This window comes from Cygnus atratus, unplaced genomic scaffold, assembly GCF_013377495.2.
Source record: "Cygnus atratus isolate AKBS03 ecotype Queensland, Australia unplaced genomic scaffold, CAtr_DNAZoo_HiC_assembly HiC_scaffold_63, whole genome shotgun sequence".
NCBI classification, from domain to species: Eukaryota; Metazoa; Chordata; class Aves; order Anseriformes; family Anatidae; genus Cygnus; species Cygnus atratus.
This window is the reverse complement of record NW_026110188.1, coordinates 3,540-20,128: the sequence shown is the minus strand read 5'-3', so window position 1 is coordinate 20,128 and position 16,589 is coordinate 3,540. Positions and strand designations below refer to the sequence as shown.

At 39.6% G+C, this 16,589-nt stretch overlaps 1 protein-coding gene across 2 annotated transcripts; it reads right to left on the bottom strand.

The window, feature by feature from the left end:
• Positions 1-7,684: 7,684 nt before the first annotated feature.
• On the bottom strand, positions 7,685-16,366 carry LOC118253091 (ankyrin repeat domain-containing protein 10). Of its 2 annotated transcripts, none has more exons than XM_035557116.2 (3): positions 15,970-16,366; positions 12,172-12,267; positions 7,685-9,332 (listed from the first exon to the last, which is right to left on the bottom strand). In XM_035557116.2, exons 1-3 carry the CDS (start codon positions 16,004-16,006, stop codon positions 8,866-8,868), a joined length of 600 nt encoding a protein of 199 aa, XP_035413009.1. In that variant the 5' UTR covers positions 16,007-16,366; the 3' UTR covers positions 7,685-8,865. The 2 variants fall into 2 exon arrangements, with proteins under 2 accessions (XP_035413009.1, XP_035413008.1); XM_035557115.2 differs by having other exon boundaries at positions 7,685-9,350; positions 15,970-16,288.
• Between the last annotated feature and the right edge of the window lie 223 nt (positions 16,367-16,589).

Here is a 16,589-nt window from a genome sequence, read left to right as displayed (position 1 = left end):
TGTCCTTTGTGCCAGGTGTGGGCTTTGTCCTTTTTGAAAACATACAGCTGTGAAATATGTAACTCTGCTCTAAGTCTGGACAGGTTTTATCTTGCTGGTCATAGCAGACTTTGGTCTTTGCATTTCTTTTTTTCTTTTTTTTTTTTTTTTCTTTCTTTTCCATGCTGCTCTTTCTGCTGCTCCCAGAAGTAATACACCTGAAGCTACAGGTTGGAGAGTATATGCATAAATTGATGTCAAGCATTGTCCTGGAGTGCCATTAATTGAATACCATTTCTGGTAGCATTTATCTTTATTCAAAAGTAGTTTTGCTTTATGTAGATTTCAGCCTTTGTAATTTTAAGTGGTTTTCCTGTCAGAGCCAGGCGATAATCTAAAACGTCCGAATGCCTGTGCCTGCATAAATTGCTTAAATTCGGTACAAATGAATTTTGAGTCTAGCATCTGAATCTACACAATGTGGGAGCACATCTATACTGAAATTCTTCAATGCTTTACATAGTATGGTCTCTATAGGACAGCTATATATAAATAGGACATACAGGACAACTCATTTTATTCATAATTTGAAAACTCGCTAGTGATAATAAAGTTGTTGGCACCATTTGTGGCAAAGAGGTGACTACTTTGCTCTCAAACCAGTAGAACAAGCTGAGTATTTTCATCACCTTATTTTGCTTGGCCTGTGTTCCTTTATTGGTTCCCCAAATCTCTGCTGCCTCAGATAATGTCTTTCTACACTGGAAAAGCTCTAGTGAATCCTTGAGGATCTCTTTCTCAAAGAGAAGCCCTTATTCGGGAGGCCACCTTCGTGCTTCTTTTGTTTTACTGCATGGTGAGTTCAGTGGCCATTTCCTCGAAGTCTTTCAGGATGAGGAGGTCAGGTTCATATTTGCTCTCCTTAGTCCTGTACTACTCAGTTGTCCTGTGCAAGAGATCACACGTGTGAATATCAGTTCTTTCATTGAGCAAGTTTAGTCTGAGGGATGATGTTATTCTCCTGGCTTTGGGTTCAGCAGGATTATTCCTTCAGCTGCTCTGCCTTTTACTATTGAGGCCACAGCAGGCTTAACCTCAGAGAGCGTACCAAAGACCTAGCAAACAGGGCGTATTATTTTGGGCTCGGTGCCACACTGACCTGGTTACAAAGCTCCCAGCTGGCACTTGTCCATCTGGGGCTGTGCAGTGCTGGTCTGAGCAGCATCCTGACACCCTGAGAAACGCACCAAAGTTGGAAATCAGTTTTTCAGATTAAAACCTGTTCTGCCCAGCAGCTTCCAGGAGCATTTCTGCAGCTCCTTGGTCCAGGCATGTGTCACGGTGGTGTCCCGGCTTCAGGCCACCACAAGCAGTGCCCAGGTGCCCATCAGCTCCCCTGGCCCTCGCTGTTTTTGGGAAGCCGTCTGGTCCAGAGCCACAACATGACCGGGCACCGAGCTCCAATACACTGGTGGGAGTATTTCTGCCTCCTGCAAAAGTGCCATGCACCAGAAGGCAGAGGACAGTGATGTTTATTGATGGAGGCAGCACTGCTCGTGCACACAACAAAAGAACTGCTATGCATTCAAAAAAGCCATCATCCCCTCCACCTATGTGACAATAAATTCTTTACACAAATGTTGCGCTTGGCTACTGTCAGCAAAGCCAATCTGTACCTTTGCAGGATGATGCTCCAAGACGGAGAGTGAAAATCCATCTGGCAAATGGTGACAGTCTCTAGCATGACAGTGCTCAATCTGTCAGGGAATGGAAGACACTTCCATGATTTATCCCTACTAGAATTTCAGCTGAAAATGCAGATTTGAAACATTAATTATGAATGCAGTCCAATAAATACATCCCTATGCGTTTTATCAGCTGCGTTATATGTAACAAAATCCTGAAGGTTTCACATTTACTTTAATATACAGAACTTTCTAGTTGGCTATCTTATTGTTTGTGTTGCTGTTGCGTTGATATCTTGTTGTTTGGAGTGTTGCTTGACCTACCCAGGAGCTACCATTGAAAGAAATGTTTCTCTGCATCATGCTTATACTTTTGTTTGTTTCTTCTTACATTGAGTACCTACCTGATCTTTATATTTTGTCTTTTTGGTACTGATTTTTATAAAATGTGCTGTGCTGTACAATGTGTCAAATATGAAAAAGAGAAGACTGGGATGCCAAGCTATGTGTCAAATGTTGCTGAGGATCCAATCCAGCTCCCAACACCTTCTAGAAATAATGAGAATAAAATAAAAACAAACCCCAACCTCCTCCCCCAGAATGAAACTTGGCAAAAACTGCAGGCGCCATTAATTTTGCAGATTTTGCAGTAGTCACAGGAAGGCACACGTGTGTTTGGTGTGACTGAGCTGCCAGCTAGCACCTGCAAACAACGCTTGACCTTTCAGTAGCGTCGAGAGAAGAGCGGTGTTAACATGTTCCTTCCTCTGTAGTAAGATTACATCCTGCCTTTGCAGGATGAAACATTCAGAATAATGCGTTTTCCTTCTTTAACTTACAACTGTAGCCTGGCAAGAAGAAATATGACCGATGCTATGCAACTTAATATTTTGCTCAGTGTTTGGAATCTGGTCATTTTTCTTGTGTAGCACTGGTCAGGGTAGCGATGGCTCCAGGGACGGACCATCGTGACGATTGTGTGGCCCTGCTGCTGGCACTACAGGCAGCAGGGCCGGCTCCTGCTGACCTGGGCACGGCTGCAAAGCCCAGTGCGTGCAGCTGAGTCCCACAGCACCAAAATAAAGCTACTCATTACAACCGGGGCTTCCTGGAGAGAGAGGATGGCTACTTTTTACTGTCATCCTACAGGTAGCATTCATTATGCTTTTAGGGGTGGGTGCTATGTATAGAAAACATATGATTTTCATTGTGGCAAAACTTTTGGATACATACTCCAATACTCTGAGTGTCAGGTACTGCTATGAACTATTGTAATTTTTTCCTTTCCTTTCCTTTCCTCTCCTTTCCTTTCCTCTCCTCTCCTCTCCTTTCCTTTCCTTTCCTTTCCTTTCCTTTCCTTTCCTTTCCTTTCCTTTCCTTTCCTTTCCTTTCCTTTCCTTTCCTTTCCTTTCCTTTCCTTTCCTTTCCTTTCCTTTCCTTTCCTTTCCTTTCCTTTCCTTTCCTTTCCTTTCCTTTCCTTTCCTTTCCTTTCCTTTCCTTTCCTTTTCTCTTTCTTTCCATTTCTTCCTTTCTTTTCCTCTTTTCTTTTCCTTTCTTTTCCTTTTCTCCTTTCTTCTTCTTTTCTTCTCTTCTTCTTCTCTTCTCTTCTCTTCTCTTCTCTTCTCTTCTCTTCTCTTCTCTTCTCTTCTCTTCTCTTCTCTTCCCTTTTTCTTTCTTTTACTTTTTCTTTCTCTTTCTCTTTCTCTTTTTCTTTTTCTTTTTCTTTTTCTTTTTCTTTTTCTTTTTCTTTTTCTTTTTCTTTTTCTTTTTCTTTTTCTTTTTCCCTTTTCTTTTTCTTTTTCCCTTTTCTTTTCCATTGTGAAGCCAGCAGTGTGTGTCTGGTCACTGTTTTGAGACAGAAAGCTCAGGGAATGGAAGGTGTGAAATATCTGGGAGTCATTAAGCAGCGTGGCAGAAATATAGTTCTCAATTGCCAGGAAAAGCAAACCCTACTCACACAAGCCTCCTTGTCTTTTCTTGGTTGGGCTGGGACTCGAAGCTTTCCTGCCCTGTGGATCTGCGCTCCCCAGGCCAGTGGCAGCAAGTAGGTAGGGTGCTCCTGGGGTGCCTTCTTCCACCACCATCTCTTTTGTCACAGCAGTATCACTGCTGCAGCTCTTGGTGCTGCCCAGCATGGGAAGTCCCCCCTCTCTTCCTCTCTTAGCTATCTGGTAGGAAATCTGCACCACTGCTCCATCCCCAGCTCACCTGCCTCCAAACCAAGGCACTCAGGACTTGCTCCTTGGAGCATCAATAAATTTTGTTTTAGCTGTAACTTTACCTGAGAGTTAGAGCCAAATAACAAGAAAATTCACACAAAAGAATGCTAGGGAAGGTTTACTACTACTACTACTACTACTACTACTGCTGCTGCTGCTGCTACTACTACTACTACTACTACTACTACAATACTTTTAAATTATTTTTCTTCCACTATGGTCATAAGCACCCTGAACAAAATCTCTCAATATTTGAAGGGGCCAGTGGGAGTCTGGAGCATGTGCCACAACCCGCAGTGTGGGAGGATCAGCCCAGCTGCTTCACTCACTGCTGCTGATTGCCCAGTGCCAAGGGGATGAGGGACTTAGAGGACTTAATGCCCTGGATGTGCTGGCAGGAACAGCACTTTTGCTGGGGAAAGAATGCTAGAAAAAGTTTGGGGGGGTGTTTGTTTTCTTTTTTCTTTTTTCTTCTTCTTTTTTTTTTTTTTTTCCTAAGAACATAGTTTTTCACAGGCTAGAAAAAATGGCTGGACAAAAAGTAAGTGTAGAGGTGTGTGACGCTGTACTTCAAAAAGTGTGCATTACTAATAAAAACTTGTACTGCATACAGGACAGCAATTAATTCTAGATTTGCTTTGTGCTCAGGACTTACTTTGATGTTTATGAGGTAGCTCTTTCAGATGTGTTACCTTTATAACCTGAATGGTAAAAACTCCTTACTGATTTATCCTTTGACTGTAAATATTAAAGTGGGGTACAACTTCAGATTGCAGAAGGATAGTTTGTTAAATAAGTTTAACAAAGTAGACTCAGAATCTTTTGCTAGCTTAAGGAATGTGAATCTGAACAGGGATCAAGATCCGACTATAGTCAGGTGCAAGAACAACATTTAGAAAACTTTACAGGGTCTGAAATCCTTTGCAATGGGTCTCAAAGCTGAGTGTCATCTAATCTGATAGATGTATTTCAAGTTAGAGCCTTCTTTCACAACTTTTAGAACTCCAGACTAATATTTTATCTGTAAGCATGAGCTAGAGCTTTAAAAATATTAAAGACTGAAACAATATTTAAAGGTGTCTAAAACTCCCCTAAAAGAACTGTTCTTCTCTTCCAACATCACCAAGCTTAAACTACTTGGTCAGAAATTTTCCATATCAAACTACAGCCTGAATCTATAATTATTTATACTTCTGCCCAAACTTTGCAGATGGTTTTGAAAAACAAAATAGGAGAGCAGTTACATTTGGGGAGAATTAGGGCAAAAACATCTATATAAACTGGAAAAAGATCAACTGAAATTTCACACAAAATCGAACCTCAGTCAAGGGGGCAACCAAGAGGATGCTGACAGTAACTGGGCAGTGCATTCCATATGAAATACATGGAAGGGCAATGGTGTTAAATCTAGGTGAAAGTAGAAATCTAGAAAGTGAACTTTAGTTTCAGAGAACCATTCCCAGAACCAAAATAATGCTAAGACAAAGCATCACATAGAACAATGGTCAGCTGATAAAGCCTTGAAAGGGTCTGGAGGGCAAGACGTATGAGGAGCAGCTGAGGTCCGTTGGTGTGCTCAGCCCAGAGCAGAGCAGGCTGAGGGGAGGCCTCATGGCGGCCTGCAGCTCCCTCACGAGGGGAGCGGAGGGGCAGGCGCTGAGCTCTGCTCTCTGGGGACAGCGACAGGACCCGAGGGAAGGGCATGGAGCTGGGACAGGGGAGGGTCAGGCCGGGTGTTAGGGAAAGGTTCTGCACCCAGAGGGTGGTCGGGCACTGGGACAGGCTCCCCAGGGCAGTGGTCATGGCACCGAGCCTGCCGGAGTTCAAGGAGCATTTGGACAATGCTCTCAGACATTGGGCTTTGTTTTTGGGTGGTCCTGTGTGGTGCCAGGAGTTGGACTCGATGATCCTCATGGGTCCCTTTTAACTCAGGACATTCCATGATTCCGTGACTCTGTTAGCATCTGAAACTTCATTGTGCAGGCCTGAAGAGGGCTTGTGAGCCCTACCAGGCTTTTAGAATTTTTCAGCTGGCTTAATGAAGCAAACCCGGAAAAGTCCTCAGTATTTTAACAGCAAAATATTTTAAAATAATGCCTCTGTGTCATCGGTGATTAAATGTAGAAAGACATGATTATACCTGCTACAACTAAGTCCGCACTTGATGGTATAAATTCTTAATCTAGTAATTCCTCTCCAGCCAGTGATGCAATTGGGCCCATTAGCTTCGTTACTCTTACAGGTTTATTGCCTGCATACATTTGAAACTACAAGTTAAATTGGAAAACAGTAAATTCCAGAGGGTGCTATGGGTTTGTAACAGTACCCTACTCATGCGCATGTATCTGCCAACCTCAACCATTCTGTGATTTGACGACTATTTCATGTTGTACTGAAAATTTATGGAACAATTTAAAAACAAGATTTTGGTTGGCCTCTGATATTGTCTCAAAAAGCACCTGTAAAAAAGGCAGTCTCAGAATTTTATAATTTTTTGTGTTTAAAGAACTCTACATCTCAGCTCGTGTCAGAGATCATACTGTCACAGACTTCTGCCTTTTGCAACATTACCAGTAATGGAAGCTACCTAGCAAACCCACACAGCACGTCTACGTCGTATGGTCTTCACTGGTCTTCTGCATTTAATTAGAATTTAATATTTAGCTTCCATTGTGCCTGTCAGCAGATACACACCTTGAAATCTGTGTGTCTACTAGCAAGTGGCTGAACACACACACACAGATGAATTCACAAGAAGTGCTTTTTAAAGTAAAGCTGCAAGCCCTCTCTTTGAATTTGAAACACAGCGTCTTCCAAAGTATTTTAAGGTGAAGAGATGTGAAAAGCAAGTGAATGAAACCCAAGTGTACACAGTTCTAAAGATCGTGTCTTACAGACTACAAATCTTGTCATGTTAGAGTCATGTACCTAAAATTTTAATATGTGAACAGACACATGCAAACTTAGTTGATACCCAAAGAAAATCCTTGAGGATTCAGTTTATAGCTAAGTACTTGAGATGACAATGCTTATTATAAGATGCTTTGATGTATTAGAAAAACAAAAAAACAAGCACATGCAGCAAACTCTGGAAATACTAAAAAAAAATCCCCAAACCAAGCACAACAACAAATTTAAGCTAATGTCTTTTGTTAGCATGATGGCAACAGCACGTGCCTCTAGGCACCACATCAGCAAATTAAATTAAGAACACAGCCCGGATGCAGTTCTTCAAGCACATGCAAATAGTTACATGCATGCCAGAAATAGCTTGTCTCAGGTGGGATTCACCTTTCTTTAATCATCTTGTTTGTCTCCAGAAGACACCAAGGAATTTTGCTGGTCTGGCCAACAATCTGCAAAATGCCCGGTCAATTTTCCTACCAGTGCAGCTCAGCGAGAATGCAGCTCTCCATCTGAATACACCGCGGGTATCGTATGGTGAACCACACGGAGTGTAAAGTGTATTTAAAATATTGACTTCTCTGCAGTCTGTACCATTTTATGTGAAAATGTTCAAGGGAGAGTACAGTTTCCAGGAAAATCAGACAGCCAGTGTTTTTAACCTATTTTTGCAGTTCAGGGCTGATACAACCTTTACAGTCAGAATATCTTGTGTGTGTTTCTGTGATTCAGTCAAGGACAACTTACTCAGTTGTTCACATTTGCTTCCAAACACTGACAAAATTAAGCAGTTCTACAGTTGCACTGAGAAAGATCACAGAGAAACATGATTTAAAGCTATTAAGAACTTGCTCAAATTGCCAACAAAAATATAATGTCTAAACACGGTATTCAGATACAATGTAATATGTTTATTTTTTAAATCCAATTTGTAAAGATCCCTTTTTAAACAAAACAAACAAAAAAATCAACACAATTCAGAGGGCTTATCTCGTTTACCATATTCTTCCCACCCACTCTTCATTTATCATATCACAAAGCAGCAACTTATATTATTAGTGCTCATATAGTGCACTTATATGAATTTTGATTTGTGTATTAAGCTTTAAATACAATGTATATCCATGAGCATAGCCCAGAGTACACAACATTACATTTTCAAAGCATGTTAAAAAAAGGACAATAAATGTATATCCAAGACAGTCAAACTCAAATATTTTGACCTGGCAAATTCTCTAACAAGTAACAGTAATTTTAAACTGCATACAAAGCAGAACAGTGCCAACATGCCTCCAGTCTGTGAGCTATGGTAAAATATCAAGCATACACATAAAGAAGAGAAGCAAAAGGAAGATGCCACAAATTCAGAACTAACCTGAGGCACACCCAACTGCGACTGAACAAAGGCAACCCACCTTCCCACTCTATAATGCAAAGAGCCCAACAACAATAAAAAGCACTCCTATGCTACGGAAAAGTTAATGTTTAACTTTTTCCAAATTTTGTCTCTGCATTTTTAAACAACTTGCTTAAAAAATGTAAAGATGAACATCTAATTATACTGAACAAATGTACAAAACCGTAAAGTCAGAGAAGCTCTGTAAGATTGCCACTTTTCAACCTTGCATAGTGATAGCTGGCATTGATATTGCTACCATAGCTTCAGCAGAAGATAGGGAAAAGGAAAATCTTTACTTCTAAGTATGCACATATGTAACATTTTCTTCACAAAATTCATTTAAACGTTGTTTTAATAAAAGGGGAAACAGCTCTAAAAAGGGAAAGATAGTGTTCACAAGCTGAGAAATAAAAAAATACAAAACCAGAACATTCCATAAAAAATGAAAATAACCATTCCATCATAACAGCACCTATTTTATCACTAAATAAGCCCCATACATGCAACAAACTACAACTATTGTATAAGGCTGTCAAATTAAAGGTTTACTTTTCATATAAACAAAGTGTAAAAATAGCAATAAGTTGCAATCTTCAAATTTAATGCTATGTGAGGATTTTGTCCCCCCAGATTCATTTGGTAGCAATTTCAATATGCATTTGATATAAAGGTCATTGATCTAGGAACCATGGTACAAATACATTGTGCCTAAGACAGTATTGTCATACCTCTGTTCAACTTTAACAGAATTGGAATGCTCAACAACACTACTAAGCTCGGGGATGCTTTCAGCAGTATCCCCAAAACCATGGTAGTGTCCATAGTGCAAAGTATCTCCAGGGTCTTCCACCCACGAGGGCCGGTTAGAAACGCAGCTACTCGGGCTTCCATTCAGATGAAGAGACCCACACATATCAGTGGGATTATTCATGGCCTTTTCCGGCTCCTCGGTGCCATTACTGGTATGAATTCGATGCCTACCGGGAGAAGTTATTCCAGGAATGATTCCGTTAGGTGTTATTGTTAAACACTCCTCACGCCTGGTATCCATCCCACTGAGCTGTTGCGCGGCGGTGAAATCCAAATGTCCATTGATGGCACATCCATTTGTCAGTGCATTCAATATGGAGCTACTGCTATTCATATCTGCATTAAGAAATACACCTGTCACCAAAAATTAAGAATAAATCGAAATACATCAAAATGTCTCCACTATACTCCACTGATTTTAAAAACGTTTCCATACACAGCTTTGTAAATAAATCTACCCTTTCTTTATTTGTAACAACATAGGTAGTTCAAAGTAAGGAGAGCTGATCACTAAGCTTGAGTCAAGGATTGTGATGTCAAAATCTACCTACGTTCAATGTGCAAATATACTCGTATTAATCTTTCAAAGACAAGGTGAACTGCTCAGAAATGATTTCATTTAACTCTATGAAACAAGTGTAGCAGGCAGCATTCCGGACAGCATTTTGAAAGGTGGAATAAAAGGCTTCTTTCCATCCTAAATGTAATGCCCTCTTGGGATAAAACATTATATATGTACAAGAACTGAGTATCTGTGAGAGGGTTATGAGTTGTTTTTTTTCTTTTATTTTATTTTCAGTAATAATTAATCTGTGTTTATTTTATTTATTTTTATTTTTTTCTTTTCAGCGGTCACTCTCACAGCATGGTATACTCTGAAGTAGGCCAAAAAAAAAGAAATATTATGTTGGGAGGCTAACATAAAATGTTTCAAAGTTCCTTTATTCAGAAAGTACTTCAGTTTATCTAGCAGCCTGCTAGATAAGATCGTGAGCAGGTTTATATTTAATGAGTTTATAGTAACATCTGTACAATCCACATGCAAAAGGCCATACAATAGCAACAGCAGAGTGCACAGAAGACTAAAAAAGGTTAATGGCAGGAAACAAAATTCTAAAAATGTGCATGCAAAAAAAGAGACAACTGTTTTAAAGCAATTTCTCTTTTGAATTTAGTAATTAGTACAATAATTATTATTTCCATTAACAGATTTCAGCAGTGTGTCTGAAATGTATTTTTTTGCAGTGGTACTCAAAAGTACTAGCTCAAAAGCTGCATGATATATTCTGCCTTAAAAATGCCTACTAGTAAAGATTAGCAAGGCAAATGTAGAAATACAGACCTATAAGGTGACATTTGAAGATTTTACATTGTTCTTGACCTTGGATACGTGCACATATGTTTGAGTATACACGAATGCATAAACCTATGTGCAAAACAGGGTTGTATTCACTCTGTATTTCCAAATCAAGCCCATAAATTAGTCTGCGGGTAACTTTCCACAATTATAAAACTTTGGGTTTTTGCTTAAGTGATGTATTATGAGTACCACTGTTTGACAAGGAAGAACCAGAAGCTTTGGTTCTCTATTAGTCCTCCACATGGATATGATTTGAAATATGGATTACGATACTGATACTTCACATACAGCAATACACAATGCCAAGAAATGTATTAATTTTGTAACTCGGTGGATATACTAACTGGAATTTCCTGTTTCATCCCTACATGAGTTAAAATAACAACATCAACTGAACTTGCTAACCACAAATTCTTACTGAAAGTGAAAAAAAAAGCACCCAAACCCATCAAGACATCAGAGCTAATACTTCAGTGATGAAAACGCACAGAAGGAATTTCAGATAGTGTTTATTAACTGAAAAGTGCAAAATGTTAACTGTTTAAAAATAAACCCTCATAGGCTGGCTTTGCCAAATCAAATTTAATAAAAATGGCACTATTGTTAGTTAATATGCAAAAGTAGGTAATGAATAATTCTAGTGATAATTGTAGAATGTTACTACTTTTTAAAAATTAGCACCTATAGTAATAGAGAATATTCATGAAAGACAATCGTTTTTCCATAAATAAGAACACTTGGTAATTATCACTGGAAAATATCATAATCTACTTTTTAAGTACTGACTGTATATATATGTATATATATTACTTCTAATATATTAAAATATCTATCCGTTATCATTCCCTTTGGCGAATCTGATCTGTGGTACAAAGCATAAACATTTTTATCACAGAACACACTAAGAAATTCATTTCTCAATATAATAATAACGCACTATAATAGTAACTCTATAAACACCCCGGGGTTACCAAAAGCGTCTTGATTCAGCAGCCCTGAAAAAATCTTAGACCATTAATATTCACTAACACTACTAACATTATGACTGTTTCATGAAGATCAACGTACAAAGTCCAAACAATTTTCCAAGGTACTTTAGTTCCAAATACCAGTTTAAGACCAGCAATATGCAGCTTTTTATTTGCATTAAAAACCACAGATTTGCTCATAGCAGGATCCTGCACTTATATTGCTGTCTGAATAAATTTTAAACATACTATGTATGTCTAGACTATCCTACATAGCATTTTTTTGAACTATTTTGAATATAGTTTAGTTGTTATATTATTTTCAAAGCTATATAAGTGCTACAATGTTTCCCTATCAAATCTTATTAGCAATTAAATCTATTTAATGGAAATGAAATGATTCATTTAAATTGTTTCTGAAATTTCTTTAACCTGAAATCATAGCAACTAAAAGCAAGGCACAACATAACACAAGCCTTAAGTTAAAAGTGAAACAGCCATTGTCAATTTCTGTTTATCTGAGAACTACTAACAAACCTTCTCTTTCACCATTACAATATTTGTCATGAAACAGCTAATTTTAGATACCCACTAAAACCCCAGAATAGTGGGTGTTACAGCAATACAATAGTTTTCGAGACTCTAGATGACAATGTGCAAAATTAAAGAATTAAGTCTTATACTTAAAAATAAAATGCATATTGGTTCTTGCAACGACAAGGCGTTTGCATTGCAGAAACAGTGTATATTTCAATTTCTTTTGGTCCAACAGAACTACTCTCCTGTTGTTTGGTGTCTTCAACCATTTGAATGTTGTTGTAGTTAACAGGAAACTGTCCACTCCCACCTGATACAACAGCAAACTCTCTGTCAACGTGCATATTGTCAGCATCGTCCTCAACTCCTCCATTCATCATTGGTATTAAGCCATCAAAGCTGTAAGCTGGTTAAGAAAAAGAGGTAAGCTTAGTCACTGGTGCACACTTGAACATTCAGCCAACAGGTGAGTATTTTGGTTATTAAAAAAACTTTCTACATAGAAATCTTGGAATCGCAGAATGGTTTGGGTTGGAAGGGACCTTAAAGCCGAAGTTCCAACCCCCTGCCAAGGGCAGGGATACCTCCCAACAGACCAGGCTGCCCATTGAAAGCTTCTGATGTGTTTTGAGATTCCAAATGTGCAATAAGCAAATGCTCAGTAGTTGCATTTCCATTTTCATCCCTCAAAATGGAGAATTACCAGAGCACCTATCAGACTTTGCACCTGTGTATCAAGCAGTTATTAGCCTGACGTACTAATAGGTTGACTAAAGAGCAATTTAGGTTACCCATCTTTAGGCTTTACAGCGTGCCCGATGGATAAAAAGCAGTCTCTATCCCAGAGGATGTCTGCCTGGCCAGCTGGGACTGCTCCCTCCTTGACTCCCAGTTCCCAGAAACCCAAGTCCGAGCCACACAAGACTGCTCCAGGGATCCCTTCAAGAGCTGAACAAACCGATCTCTTTTCTGATAAAGCCAAAAAGTGGCTAGACTGCTTTATGAAATGCTTTATGAAATGCTTTAAGAAGCCAGACGGGCTTGACTGCACTGTCTCTTATAGCTACCAGCCACGGTACTCCTCCGGTATTAGCCCAGCAGATCCTGCACTTCTCTCACACTGACACTAACACACCTTTTCACCTTTTTGTACCCTGCATACACTCACCATTATGTTTTAAAGGGCTACATTAGCAGACTGCAAGTCAACTTGCATTACCTTGGGCACAACAGAAATTTTAGTAGACTTCTTGTTCGTAAGGAACCTTCAGCAACTACGAATGTGTTTCAGGGCCAAAGAGCTCACACAGGGCTTAAAGGAGACCAGGGCCTTGGATCAGTGAACCTCACATCACCCTAAACCAGGAAGGGAAAGGTGTTTTCTGCAGCTACCCAGAGGAATATGACATGCAGTTCCACGCTGGCACATCCAAGGGTACACCCAGCACTGTTCCCTGTCCCCATCCCGCAAAGGGCACGCAGCAGCAGCCACGTTGAGAGCCACGATGCTGATACAGTCGGGTCACCTCTTGCGCACAGCAAGCCAGCGTTGTGTGGAGCACGCGGGGCAGTCTGCCAAGGGCCACGAGCTAGATGGACAGGGACAGGACTGTGACAAACGCACCCATGCGATCGGTTGGCCTGGTGTGCATCACCTTTGCATTTGACCCTGTGCACCAAGCAGCCCAGGAAGCAGGGAGAAGTTGCTGGATCCGATTTCAGAAAAATGGACGTAAAACCCTGCTAATGTTTCTAAGCCAAAACTATCTGGTGTACATTCTGAATGCTGTCCTGCACCAGGAGTGCCTACAGATGTGCATTCATTAAGTTCAGCTTATGGTGCTCATTTTTATATTCCAATAGCAGAGAGTAATTCGTTTCCATCGCAGTGTATCACGTATCAGTGTTGCATAATTTTGAAGCCAAAGGACTTTAATATTGTGTGCCTGATAGCAGGTATATGTGTGCATAAAAACAAAATTATGTGTATGTAACTCTTGCCCCCTGCCCAGTTTAGCTATTTCAGGACAAAGGGGTGAAGCACAGCTCAAGTATTTCTCCCAACTCTACTGCCTACAGTCTCACTGTAAGGGGCACATGCTGTGCCTAGGCACGATGTATAGATTTTTCCAAAGGAGTGATTATTCTAATTCAGGGTATGGCCATCAAAACCCTACCCTTTCCAGCAAACACAGGGCGCCTGCACTCTTTGAAATCCAGAATCTCCCATGCAAACAGTTTTAAAGTAAAGGACAATAGGAGAGTGTGCCTTTGATAAGGGCAAAATTGCCAAAAAATTGGTATTGTTTTGTAAAAAGGCTAGCTAAGCACAAAGATATACTGACGACTTCTCATTACTCACCTTTACTGTTTACAAAGTGCCTCAAGACCAGTGATTCATTCCCACTCCAACAGACTTTCTGCATTATTATGATAGATATTTCTGACGCTGATGCCTTTGAAGGCAGACATATCAGATCAGAAACTTCAGTTTCAACGGTTTGGATGCACCTCTTAATTACTCTATAAACCTTCAAGCAAATGCAGCAAAGCACTTACCTTTGGTTGCAAAGGTCTTAAAAAATCATACTTGTAAAAAAATTCAAAAATTACCCACACTGCTCCTCTACTCTAATATCTCCATTTTTGGTTAGGAGACCTCATTCACTTAAACATATTTTATTTGTTTGCCCCATCCACAGCTGCAACTGTTTATGCTGAAAGGAAATGCAGATACTGCTATTTCTTGGCAACATATATTATAAAAATAGCTTGCCTAGCGCCACTCCTGCACATTTTGGGGAAACACAACCTTGTGACTAGATTGGAAGAATTTTCTGAAACTAAGAGATTGCTGGTTATGAACATTCAGAAGGAACAACTCTTCAAAAAAAAAAAAAAAAACACAAAAAAAGCCCCTTTCCATTTAACTGCACAGGCTCTCTTCTCCACCAGGAACGTATTTAGTTTAGACCAACCACATAAAGCAGCATACCCTAATTATGATTGGCCATGGAGTCCCATGTTAATGCCCGATTCTGGGATAGCTGAAATGGTGGCTGGATGGCAAGTACTAAAGCAAATACTACAGAGGGACAACGTAAATGACATCAATATTGTCTATATCAATTTTAAAACATTGTTTTGGCCTCATTTCCACTCTTGTTAACTGGAATTAAAAGCACCAGTTGAGCCATTTTATTTGGCTTACTGAAGCCACACCTGTTAGACCAACATGAACTTCAACTGACGAAAGTGTCTTCAGTGATGACCTGCCAAGTCCTTCTCCCAGTGCTGGATGTAGGAACAACAAACGTTCGAATACCGAATGCTGGATTCCTTTTAATAAGTTTAATGGGATGACCATAGCATGGAATAGAGGATATTCTCTCTCATGTTATTCAAGGTATTTATAAAATTAAAAAAAGACTTCTTCATACAGCCACCAAAACTATCAAGGTACTACTCCATCACGGCTGGCAGGGGAAGCAGTGTTATCCTCATTGTACAAGGCTGAATATGAATCCTCAAGATTCATTCTAGTCTGACATCTCCCTGTAACTTATCCGTTCCCCTTGGAACAAAATCCTGGAGATTTAATGTAAGCTCACTTAATGTCACAGATACAATCTTTATCAATTGAGAAACGTTTTTGCATCACATTTATTTCATCCATCTTGCCTAGTAAACAGTTTCTGAAGTGTGAATGAATCCTGAAATGGAAAATTACCATCAGAACACCCAGGCTTCTTTGTGAATTAAGGCAATATTATGTTGCTCTCCAAAACAAGAAGAAATTGAGGAAGCAACAGAAGCTAATTTCAGCTGCTGCTCTTCTGCATGTTATTCTTGGCATCATGTAACTGCAGAACTCTCCGGAAATAGAAATTTCTGAACATGCCAAGATGCTAACAGGGATCTTATGGCACATGTATATTCTTCAAAGGATGGAAAGCTTTATTTACCTACCTTTTGTATTCATATGTATTTTAAATATGTTGGTGAGTTTGTGAATAATACTCAACATCCAGTCTGAAAGGCTTTAAAATGTTTATTTTCCTTTCTTGGCAACAATATCACCCCATCCCTTTTACCTCTAGTGTCTCACCTTCCGTTCTAGCTTTCTTTACTCCAGCAGACTCCATATCTTCAAAGGATCTCTTTCGACTTGTCCCACCACTGAATGGATTGGGACCTGCATTCTGATGAACCCCATTTAAGGTGCCATTGCTATAGTAACGATTCAGGTGACAGTTCTGGAGGTTCAAGAGAAACTGGGCACATTCTTGGAAGCCCTGGGTATGTGCAAGGTCTGCTGCTGTCAGGCCACTGGCATTTCTCAAGCTGTACAATACAAAGAAACTGAATTACACTCATTCATCAACCTAGCTGGCTGCTGCTGCTGCCCTTACTGACTATCTATCTGTTGGCGATGAGAGAAAGCATACACTTAGCAAATTTCCATTAAGAAATTAGTTATCAATCTTAGTATTATAACTAACTTAACTTTCTCACATACATCTGGCTTCTAAGCAAAATTTGGGAGACAAAACACTTTAAAATAAAATCAATATACTATATGCCTTAAAAAAGCATCTTCCTATTTAAACTTCTCAAAACGCTTTATTCTAAAATAGTCTGAAGACCTGATCTTTACATAAACTTCAGACTGATTTAAGCCTTGAACGTTACCATCTTCTGCAGTTTATTTTGCAATCTATATCTTGA

Excerpts from the sequence above, each read along its gene's own strand:
- LOC118253091 (XM_035557115.2), bottom strand. The coding sequence starts at position 16,006 with ATGGAGTCTGCTGGAGTAAAGAAAGCTAGAACGGAAG. Across the intron at positions 12,268-15,969 it reads AAAGAAAGCTAGAACGGAAG|CTTACAGCTTTGATGGCTTA; the intron begins GTGAGACACTAG and ends TTTCTTAACCAG. Across the intron at positions 9,351-12,171 it reads AGAGTTTGCTGTTGTATCAG|GTGTATTTCTTAATGCAGAT; the intron begins GTGGGAGTGGAC and ends TTTTGGTGACAG.